Here is an 11,079-nt window from a genome sequence, read left to right as displayed (position 1 = left end):
AACCGGGCTGGTGCTGCAGAAGAGACTGCCAGGTGTCTGGCCAGATGACAGAAACACAGAATCAGGAGAAACCCCTGTGATGGCCAGAAGGGTTCCCTGGACCCTTTAGAAAGGGTGAGGAGAAGTTAAAATGGTACAGGAAAAAAACATACGGGGACTGAAGAACTTCTCTTCCCCCCTTCATAGGATCTTATTTGAGGAGTGTGTCAAAGAACCCATGAAACATTTTTTTATAGCAGCAGCAACAGCAAATTCTGCAGGCAGCCACCCTACTCCAAGGACCTAGGGTTATGTATTGTGCTCAGGTGAAGTGTTTCACTCTGTTCTGATGCTTCTCAATTTTTATTTGCATGTGACAGCTAAAAGGGGTAGGAAATGCCAGCAGGAACCTAGGGGAATATCTTAAGACTTCAAGACTTTCTATTCTTATTGCCAAAAAAAGGTAAATAATTCTCTGCAGATGTCTGTCACTAGCACTTCCATCAAGACCTGGTCACTGGGAAAGCGTGAGGAGCAGAGGGATTTTCTGTTTGACACCCTGAGCCTGGTAAAGTTTAGCTGCTCAGCTGACGTGTGAATATACAGTGTCCATTGTAACTTCCTGGGAGGCAGGTGATGAATTTTCCATTATTGTGTGAAGTTTTATTTTCCCAGTAGAGGAGTTTGTCACTCTGCTAGAAGTATTAACAAGCCAAGAGCCTTCTCCCATGTGAAAATCCATCTTTATGCCTATTTGCTGAGCCCAGGTCATCACCAGATCCTGCTAGGGCAAGGGAGAAAGGAGCCATCTCCGGGAGGGAGCTGGCGAGTCTGGGTGCAGGCTGCCTGCACAGGTGCCGCCTTCTCCATCAGCTCTGCAGAGAGGCCGGAATGATCAGGAGTGTATGGCTGGATGTGTCTGGGCCTTTCTTGCCCATCTGATACCTTTGATACCTGCTTTTCCTGGTTGCTGAGAGTTGAGCAGACTCCCACCTTATGTGGCAGCTCTTGGAGAATTCAGTGATAGCAGGAATAAACTGAAGGAGTGATTTAAAGATCTGTTGGGCCTTACTGTGTGTTAGACAGTGCAGTGCACAGCCCTCCTATTTTGCATGAGTAGACTCCGGCTGCACTAGTTTGTATCTGTTGTATTAATCTGATGATTGGCAACAGTCATGTTTTATGTTCCTTTACCCAGCTGAAAGAGCTGGGACTGAGCAGTACTTTGCTAGCGCTGTTTGTGGATACCTGTGTGCTAAAGTTAAAGAGGTCACTCAAAAATTACCTTGGACATTTAGGGTTAAGGCTGGAGCAAATTCATTTTGTCAGACTTACTGCCTTGAGTAAAATGCAGTTCCCAACAAATGCTAGCTTTAATCTTGGGTTTTGTTAAGCATATACGAACTTGCATTTAATTCAGCCTCTATCCTGCTGCTTGTTGTGCTTATGAAGCATTTTATTGTTGCCGTTGTCATTCTAAACTGATTGGTAAATCTGTACCAAATACTCCCCAGTGATGGAAAAAGAAACGTTGAAATGTTAATAAGAAAAGAGTCTGAACGATCCAGATGTTAGCTGGGGAAAAAATGAAAACCTATTGGTCTTGATTAAACCTTTCAGATAAGAATTTGGGAACATCGTATCAGGATAAATTGTGTTTGTTCTAATCACTCTACTGGCCAAGATTTAAGCTTGTGCCAATATGAAACTGTTAGGAACAAATGTATTAAAAAGTTACTGGGGTCTGAAAAGGCAGTTAAATTTGCCTGACTGAAGTGTTACCATCAACTCTATAGCTGAGTGATGCATTGAGATTTTTTGCTTGATACAGGCCTGACAGCCCTGTGGTTCACGGTTTAATTTTATCTTGGTCCGTGGGCAAAGGAAGGGCTTCTACATCCAGACTTGTAAAGCCACTATTTTCCATGGAGATTATTTTTACTGTTCTAAAAATACATCACTGACATTAGTACCAAAGTTTCTGTTCAGACCATTCTCTCAAAGCCTTTAGGTCACTTACTCAAAAACTGGCTCTCAATAAAAAGATTTTTGACCTTAAAGAAGGTCCAGGAATGGGCTGGAATTTAGTTTAACTTGCTCATAGTTTCTGCTTTGGTTTCTTGAATACAACCCATTTTTCTGCTTTTTAGTGAGGTATCACTGCTAGAAAGCTTCCGGCAGAGTGAACGCGATGGGCCAACCTTACGTGAGCAGAAGCTGCTCCTAAAACAGGCGGTTTGGGCTGTTCACGAACTCAGCTTGCCTGCTAGTCTTGTTCGAGATCCAGGGGACTGCACATGTGCCTCACTGCATCTCCTGAGCTGTCACGGGACATGCCTTAATTAACTGTAAGAAGCCAGCGTCGGGTGCCAGCTGGCCCAGCCTCCTTTCTGACATAAAGCACGCGTTTAATATGTTAAAGCTAAGGTGGTTGAGAGAAAGAAATGCATAAAAACATAAGCCAGTGGGGAAGATGGATTTTTTTCATTACTTTACGAATCTCAGAAGAAATGCTTTTCCCCTCTCCCATCCTGAGTAGAGATCAATTTTTCTACATTCCATAAAACTTGGAACAGAAAATAGATTATTTTTAGCTTATTCCCTGGGTACTGTGTAGGCTTCAGTCTTTGGAGTCACTTTGTTCCCTACTGTAGCAGATAAGGATTTATATGAGCTCCAGAGAAAAAAAACAGGAGGAAGAAAGAGGAATTTCAGAACAAGTCTCTCTCTTTTCTTCCCCCCTTTTTCTTCACTTACTGCTGGGCTGCTCCTGCATTTGAAAAGTTCCCTTCACTTTGGCTCTTCCTCAGCATGAATTACTTGCTTGAAATATTGTGAACAGAGGAGGGGGAGAGAAACTAGACTTAATTTTAGGATGGGGAAATAAGGCAAAGGGAATAAGATCCTGGGAGAAAAAGCAGCAAAGCTGGTCCCTAGATAGCACAGGAGGCCAGGCTGTAGCCACAGGGTTAAAATATGGAGACAGACACACACACGTTTGTGGGTGAGATGTGCAGATGGATAAGCTGAAGATTTCTGGCTTTCAGGAGGAAAGCCCCAGCTGAGCTGGCTGCTCCAAGTGAAAGTAATGAGCTCCAAGGGTGAAGTTTGGGAGTGATTAGAGATGATAAAAATGCCCGTGAGGGGAAGATGGCACTTGTGGCAGCAGACTGCTGACAATTTCCAAAGACCCTTGGGCAGCTTCACGTTGTTGTTATCCAAAATGGAGCTGATTTCATTTGTTGGAGATGGGCTCCATCGCAAACACTGGCTTGTCTTGTTTCCTTGAAAAAAAGTCCCAGGTCTAACAGTTGAAGTCCAGATCCAGTCTGTCTGTACCTTGTGGGTAGCTTTGCCCCTGAAGCACGTGTGTTTCGGATGCAGAGCATCTTTCCTCTCTTTCTATCTTTCTAGCATTTGAATGGTTGGGCTTTAATTTTCAAGGCAGAGCACAGTGTGACGAGCTTATTTTCCAATCTCTGCAAATGCAGGTTCTTCCTTTCAAACTTGTCCATAGGTGTTGGAAGTGGAATCCATTATCCTTATGACCTTCCTATGTTCATATATATACAGAGTCCAAAACAAAAGGACAGTAATCTCAGTGGGGATGCTTGGATTTACAGTTAACTAGTATAGAGCTGTTTTACTTAAGTCAACAAACAGGAATAAAACACTCTGTGTACAGACCTTCAACAAGCGTACCTGGACTCTGACGTGAGGAAACATGCTGTAGGCATTAATGGCAGTGTTGACCACAGCCATGGGAATTATAGGCAGTGTGGCATTCATATTCAACCAACAATGTCTTACTTGTGTTTGGTATTTTAATTTGCTCAGGTGGATTTGCAGCTGCAGTCACCACACCTCTCGATGTAGCGAAGACGAGAATTATGTTGGCAAAGGTAAGAGCAAAGGGGGCCAGCAGACATGCAGGTGAATGGCTCGGGTATTTCCAGGGTTTCTCTATGGTCATTACAGAATGAAATCCAGCAGCTATTAATAATTAAATCATTTCTGCTCTTGTCCTCGAAGGCAGGATTAGATGTGAACAGGTACTGCATGCAGAACTAATGAAATTGTTGTGTTCCTCTCTTGTATTGCTCTTCTGGTCCTTTCCCAAAGGAGCTGAGAAGGGCCTGTGCTTGTGCTAGACTTTGAGTCTTATGTAGTGTCTTTAGGAGAAAATCATCGTGAAGCCAGATGCCCAAGTTAAACTTCCCATCAGGGATTTATTCCTCTGGTTTTTTGATAATAGTTGGACTTGAGTGTGTGTGTGTGTGTGTCTTTTCTGAGGAGGGCTTGGCACTGGATTTTCTGTCCTAAGATTTTAAGGCACAGAGATCATGATGACTTATGTCTGCCAACCAGGGCAGAAGGAAGACTGCTTATACAATCAGTAAGTTTAGTAAGTAGTTAAATTGCCAGTAAGTCTAGTGTTCCTGTCATCATCTTGCTGCCCCAGAGCAGAGCTAAGCAGCCACACAGCTAAAAGCCCTTGGCCTTTACCCTGCCCTGAAAAGAGCTGCTGTGTTGGCCAAGGTCAGGCATCCCGGAGTTTCTGTGGATGGTTTTTGCTCTGTTGCCCATGTCCCTCAGTATGGGGATGTTTCTTGTTGATGACATGCACCTCCCCAGCCGAGTCACGCATACCTGCACTCACCGTGTTGCTGTGTTGTGTATCTCATTGCTGGGTGCCGTACCTGCTCCAGCTTCTTTGCCTTTGGGTAGCGTGGGTGATAAAACTGTAAGAACTGGGTTTCATTTCTGTCTGCCGCTGCACTGAGCACCCAGGTCAGCATTGGTAAGGGAATGGCAGTGCTTTGGGATGTTCTGAGACCATTCAGACAGCATCTTTATATTAGTCATCTCTCACTAACGAGATCATACATGTAATTTAATTGCCTGTAGTCCTGCTGTTTGTCCTCTGTTTTGCTCTCAAGGCAATTTTCACATACAATACACTACCTGTGGTTTTTTAAGTAAATGTCAAGTAAATCCTCTCGCAGTGAGCAGCAAAGTTTCTTGTTGGTGCTTTGAGAGTGTGTTTTGATTAAATTCTCATTCCAGTGTCAGCTGGATGTAGAGCTGAGTGTAGTGAGGACTGGATAGCCAGTTCTGAACTAACTAACTCTGTGACCTTGGAGTGATCATTTTGTTCTGCTGTGCCTCGGTTCCCCTTTCTGCCCTTTGCCTTATTCCTGGAGACAAGGAGCTTTTGCCTGTGCCTGGTGTAGGGAGGTCATTAGGATGTCTGTACTCGCTGTAAAGTAGCACTAACCAGAGACAGGGGGCTCAGTAAATAACTAAACCTCTCTGCCAACAGTTCCAAATCTCTCTCTTTCTGTGGTGCAGGCTGGTTCCAGCAACGCTAGTGGGAACGTTCTGGCCGCCCTCGGTGGCATCTGGAGGACACAAGGCCTGTCGGGGTAAGGACATGCTGCAGAAGCACATTTCACGTGTTGTTTCTCTGTGTTGAGGGGCGGGAGAGGATGGGATGGTCTGCTTATATTTAAATCCTGTCATACAGAAAAGACTTTCAGTTGCTCTATGCATGGCCAGGGAGCAGCTCTCAGGTAGCTAGGAACAAGAAGGTCCCTCCAGGGAGGTCTGGTGTCCTCACTTTAGCACTGGCAGCGAGCAAAGTCCAGGGAAGAGCACAGAAACAGGGCATTATTGGGGTTTTATCCATGGTACAATCTCTAAGCTTAGCTCCAGGCTTCGGAGGTGAGGGTGGCTTTGTGTTTAATGGACTTTTCTCCATGAATTGTGTTTTGCATCCATTTAAAGTTTGGGCGTGCACATTGTCTTGTGGCAGTGAGTGCCACAGATTGATCTTGAGGTGTGCGAATCACCCCTCCGCAGACGTCAGGGAAGGCCAGTATAGGAGCCACGTGTCTTCTCCTCCTCCTGGCAATTTCCTGCTCATCTGAAAACACCTCTGTCTCCTCTGCTCCTTTATATTTGCTGTTCTTACTGTGAAGCGTGATGGGAGCATGCGATACCAGTGTGGTGCCGGTGGCAGGGATAAGCTGAAGCAGAAGGAAGGGAGCCGTGTGCTCCCTGACTTGTCCTTTGAGCCTCCCGTCAGGTCTGGGCTCGAGCACATGCCCGGTTGGATTTCTCCAGTGAGGCACTTGCTGCAAAAATGTAAGTTTTCTGAGACAGGCTTGAGGGCAAAGAGTAAGTCTGAGCAGCTGCAGCGCAGCTCTCTGGCTTCTTACCTCCTGTGACTGGGGTGTAGACGTTCTGGGTGTTCTGCTGGCTGGTCGGGGCAGCCTGGGGTGATGCCCATCCAGTCTCTTAGCTGCCTCCCTTTACCCGGTCCTGAGATGGAGAATTGCTCTTCTGACCTTGGAGCGGTGTTGTGAATAAAATGTCCTCTGCCAGCATTTTTAGAACATTTTGAGGTGTCAGAAGCTTATAAATTATTATTGATTTTTACAGACACCTGCTTCATTTATACTACCTTGCCCTCTTTGAGTGTGCGACTCATACCAGCTACTGGCCACTTGTAGTGAATATACATCTTAAACAACTCCTCTGTCCGTGAGGTTTAGCCTGTGCTTCCTTAGGTAGGCTTTGTGTCCCACCTACCCTTGGCCTGGAAGAGAAATTGAGGGGTTTTTAAGCTTTACTTGGGACTTCTCACTGTATTTCTCATAGGTTTTTAATCCACTTGATGTGGCCGGTACTTTCAGGGTGATGTTTTAACATTTGTAAACTGTTGCTCGAAGCAGCATGCACATCGCAGCTTTGCGGGAGATAGTTTTCTCTTAACATCTGATCTCTGCTCGCGCAACTAATAAAAGTTCAATCCTGTTTCGACACATGTGGGAAATAATTCAAAACAAATTGCAGGAAGTTCCTGAACACCGATTCCAGGAAGACGTCCAGCTGTGCCCCCCGGCAGCGCTCAGAGATGGGTTGTCTCAGGTTGGCTCTTTGAGGTGACAAGGTGATGCGGCGGTGGATGAGTTTTGGGTCCTACATGGCTTGGTGGACTCTAGGGCGTGTTTTGAAAGGGACGGGGAGAAGTGAGGCCGCATCTGCTGCTGATGGCAGTTGAACTCTGAAGGTTGTGAAGAGGCATGGATTTGGCTGGGGAAACCTCCCCTTTTCCCCAGCCAACAGCGGAAAATAAAAATGTATGTTTGTGTTCTTTTCAGGGTGTTTCAGCAGTGCCCTTTTCTAAACAACCCAAAATTAAACTCTGCCTAAAGATAGTACCCGTGGACTAGGACCAAAGGGAACACAATTCAATTGAAATCAAAACAGTAAGCGATCTGGAGAAAAAGTAACATGTAAAGGAGGCCAAGCTGCGTCAGCTGCAAGGAAAAGGAAAAAAGTCTTGGGAAAAATAAACGCAGAGGCTGCCATGCCTGCTGCCAATTATGAATCTATTAATCAAAAACAATAAAAATGTCGGGCTTTTTTGGCCAGTTGCAACATGAAATGATTTATGGCTCCTCTAATAAATCTCGTAGTTGAAGAGGAGGAATTCTGAGGGCAGAAAGACGCATTGCTTATTGCCACCTTATTAAAACCAGAGCGCAGGGCTCAGCTTCCTGGTCTGCACCTAGTAAATCCCTCTGCTTCGCGCCAAGAAATTTCACATCCCTTTCTGTCTGGGGAGAGCCAGGCCTGCAGCGGGAGGTTGGATAGGGATGGGGTGAGCGGATCTGTGTGCCTCTTCGCTCTTGCCAGCCGGGTAGAGGAGCCATTCCCACGAAAGCAGGTTTGCGTCTTGTCCGACTGCTTTCCACGTAAGGAGGTGGTGGCATTTGAAAGCTGTGGATGAAACTTCACAACTCACTGGTGAGAAAGACGGGGGTAATTTGACTGATAAATCTGGTGAGGTGCCTTGTGCCGGCTGGTGCGTAGATGGGGTCAGAGCTGGCAGTTTGCCCCAGCTGTGCCGTTCCTCGGCCGAGCTTCCTGGGCAGAGTGGATGTGCCATGGTGGGTGCGAACCACACGACTCTCCGGAGCTGGATCTCACCAACGCGGGTGGCAAAAGGAGCCCCGGTACCTGGGGCTTGCTGCTTTGCGAAACACAAGGTGCTCGCAGGAGTGAGCTCAGTGCAAAGCTGTAGTCAGGTAAAAGTGGTGTTTTCTCTCCGCATGGCCACCTCTTTGTTCTGGAGCGTAATATGGAGGTTTTGTGGCCCAGTACGCAGCGCCTTTTTCAGCCTGGCCCCTCTGCGCTGTGTCCAGGCTCTGCAGTGCCTTTTCCAAGGGGTAACTTCGGGGGTCCTGGTTAGTCTCTATATTTGCCTTGGGTTTCTTTGGGTTGTGGTCCAAAAATGTCACCTTTGCTGCTGGAACCATGGGACTGGGTGTATTGCTGGGCTGGCAACCCTGAAACAAGAGCTGCACCCCAGAGGGAGTGTGCACGGTTGGGGGGGGCACACAGTGTGGGTTTAACACCCTGGGAGTTAAATGTGATTCCCAGATTTGTGACTCCTGCCAAGCAGCTCCTCGCACGGCTGGGGAGGGTGCGATGTGTCTGTACCTGAAAGCCTGCGCCTGGTCTTTGCCAGTCAGTGACACGCTGTGCTTTATTGCCGCTGTCGGTGGTGAGAAGGCGGGGGTGAAGCCCTCCAGCCCTTGGTGCTGGATCCAACCAGTAACTGGGAGAGTTGCTTAAGCAGAAGGGAAAACCCAGGCAGGGAGAGAGGAGCGGCAGGGTGCCAGGTGAAATTTGTACAAACGGATAGCACATGCAAATAGACAGCAGACCTCTGCCCACCAGAGGGGTTTCTGACGAGGCCAGCAGAAAAAGCCAAAACCAATTTATCTCATCTGCTGATGAGGGCTGGTGTGGCCCAGCGGGGACTGGGTTGGGTCAGGCCTGCAGCAGAGCTCAGCTCTCCAGCTTCGGGGCAGCCTGGGAGGCGTTCGGTTCTCCCTTCCTGCGGGAGCAAGCCCCTGAGGGAAGCGTGGATTGGAGGGGCCGTGGCTGGCAGGGGGGAAAGGGAAGCTTGGGGGGAGCCGGGCCAGGATTCTTGGAAGTGATGGTTAGTAATAGAGGTTGCCAGGGATGCAGCTTCTGGGTAACTCAGTTATCTGCCCTTGTTTGTGTAATAGCTGTGTCTCAAGTGGGCTGTTCCGTAAATGAATGTCTGCCACTGCCCCTGTAATGAGGGCTGCCTAATTTGGCAGGAGAAGGATGGTGCGCGTTTCGAGAGCCATGCTGCACCGTAGGATTTACCCTATCAGCGCTCTGTCCATACATGCCTTGTACAAATTACTCTGTTTTAAAGCTGTCATTATGGTAATAGACCCAATTGCTGTCTAGTAAAGCCATAAAATGTTTCCATCTGCCTGTGTGCTCCAGGCTCCTTAGCAAAGCTCATTACAACGAAAACCAGAGTTACTGCAGCCAGAGGTTTCCCCAGCGCAGCGTGAGTCGCCGGGCGCAGGCAGGGAGCAGAGAGCTCCTGAGCAGCCCTGGGGCTGCGTGCATCTTCCCCGCAGCCCGGTCTCACCGGGAATTACACCTTGTCCCACTGTGGACACGCTCCTAGCAGGGACCACGCAGTGTTTGGAAAAAGCTGAGGGCAGCGTCCCTGCGGAGCTCAGCCAGAGAGTGCTGCGAAGGGCTCCCGCCGTGCGGGCGATAGATCAGCGGGGGGATGCCAAACAAATTCGAGCCTAATGTTTAATCCTTGCTTGCAACGAAGGAAGCCTGTAATCCTCTGGGAGGATACACTGGCCTGTCCTGACGTTGTTAAACCAACTATGAGCTTAGATGTGTCGAGCAGTTGGCTTTGCACGAGTTTCCTGTTAACTTCCAAGAACTATTAGGATCAGGCACCTAGAAAGCGTGGCGACTGGGTGCACAGCCGTTCCTGCTCCCTCCCTGCTGGCCCCCGTTGGGTGTTACTGGGACAGCCGCTGGGGTGAGCAGGGCTGTGTCTGTGGTGGGGAGCTCCTGGCAGAGAGAGGGGGTCCCCCTGCCGAGGCTGGGTGGGGGCAACGGAGGATGGGACGCTCCCCATCTGTCTGCAGCCCTTCGTGGGGATGCGGCTGAGCTCCTCTTTCTGCAACGTGGCCCGAAGCCTCCTGCACCTTTGCTTCTGCTCCTGATGAGTGCGGAGAGGGGTTAAAAACCACAAGGCTTGGGAGTGTTCTGTTAGGGAAGCCCAGACAGGTTCCTTCAGTGAGCAGCGGGTTGGGATTTAAGAAACCAGCAAGAGAGAATTTTTCTTGGCTTTGTTTTCCGAAGCCCTGCAGCCAGTCGTGCAGCATCCGTTCTCCGCTCATCCTCTGAAATCCCCTTTCCCTCTCCTTCAGCTTGTTCGCAGGTGTTGTCCCACGGATGGCAGCCATCAGCCTGGGAGGCTTCATCTTCCTGGGGACATACGAGAAGACTCGCCAGCTGCTGCTCTGACCCAGCCCGGCCGGTCCTGCCGGTGGCCGCCGCAGAGCTGGAGAAGCGGCCGAGCTGGAGGAGGAGTCCGCCCACGAAGGCAGCCTTCCTCCTGCCGCCCCTTCGCCGCGCCGCAGCAGCTGTTCAGCAAGGCTGAGCGCCACTTTCACTGTTAAAGAAAAGTAAATCCTCCAATAATCCAATTTCCCAAACATGAAATTTTCCTGCATGGAAAGTGAGTGAGGTCATTGTGAGAGCCGTGCCAAAAAAGTAATGTTTGGGGGGTAAACAGCTAATTACGGTGGCTGAGAAAGGCGTTATTAGAACTCCTGCAGGGGAAATGTTTTGCAAACCTCCAGATCGTGGGCTGAGCGGGGAGGCTGAAATAAAGCGAGTTTTCATAATTCAGTGGCACCTGCCTCATAACACGGGGAAGGTTTTTCTGGTCGGGGAAGGGGCTGATAGAGTTACAGCCTGCTGCCCTCCAACAGCACTGCAAGTGTTCCAGGTTGGGAGAGCTCTTTGTAAAAGACAATCACCCATTTGTTTCTGATTTGAGCCGTATTTGTGAAAGTTTATATTCCTGTTTATGCCTACAGGTGCTCAGCAAGCATTCCTGTGTGGTAGCCAGTGCAGCTTTATTAATTAGACTCACATTTCTCTAGTAAAAGCACGGGCTTGTATTATTTTACAGCTGTGCCTTGTGCAAAGACACGCAGCTCTGCCTTC

General features: G+C 48.5%; 1 protein-coding gene across 1 annotated transcript in view; it reads left to right on the top strand.

The window, feature by feature from the left end:
- SLC25A26 (solute carrier family 25 member 26) overlaps positions 1–10,463 on the top strand; it is an 86,666-nt gene extending 76,203 nt beyond the window's left edge. Inside the window, exons 8-11 of the mRNA XM_035903834.1 lie at positions 3,817–3,881; positions 5,332–5,405; positions 6,838–6,912; positions 10,275–10,463. Coding sequence (XP_035759727.1) covers positions 3,817–3,881; positions 5,332–5,405; positions 6,838–6,912; positions 10,275–10,371 — 311 coding nt within the window. The 3' untranslated portion in view covers positions 10,372–10,463. The remainder of the gene's footprint in view (positions 1–3,816; positions 3,882–5,331; positions 5,406–6,837; positions 6,913–10,274) is intronic.
- Positions 10,464–11,079: the final 616 nt, after the last annotated feature.

This window comes from Egretta garzetta, unplaced genomic scaffold (genome assembly GCF_000687185.1).
Source record: "Egretta garzetta isolate BGI_Z169 unplaced genomic scaffold, ASM68718v1 scaffold91, whole genome shotgun sequence".
Classification (NCBI taxonomy): domain Eukaryota; kingdom Metazoa; phylum Chordata; class Aves; order Pelecaniformes; family Ardeidae; genus Egretta; species Egretta garzetta.
Note: the sequence above shows the minus strand (reverse complement) of the source record. Positions and strands in the feature narration are given on the sequence as shown.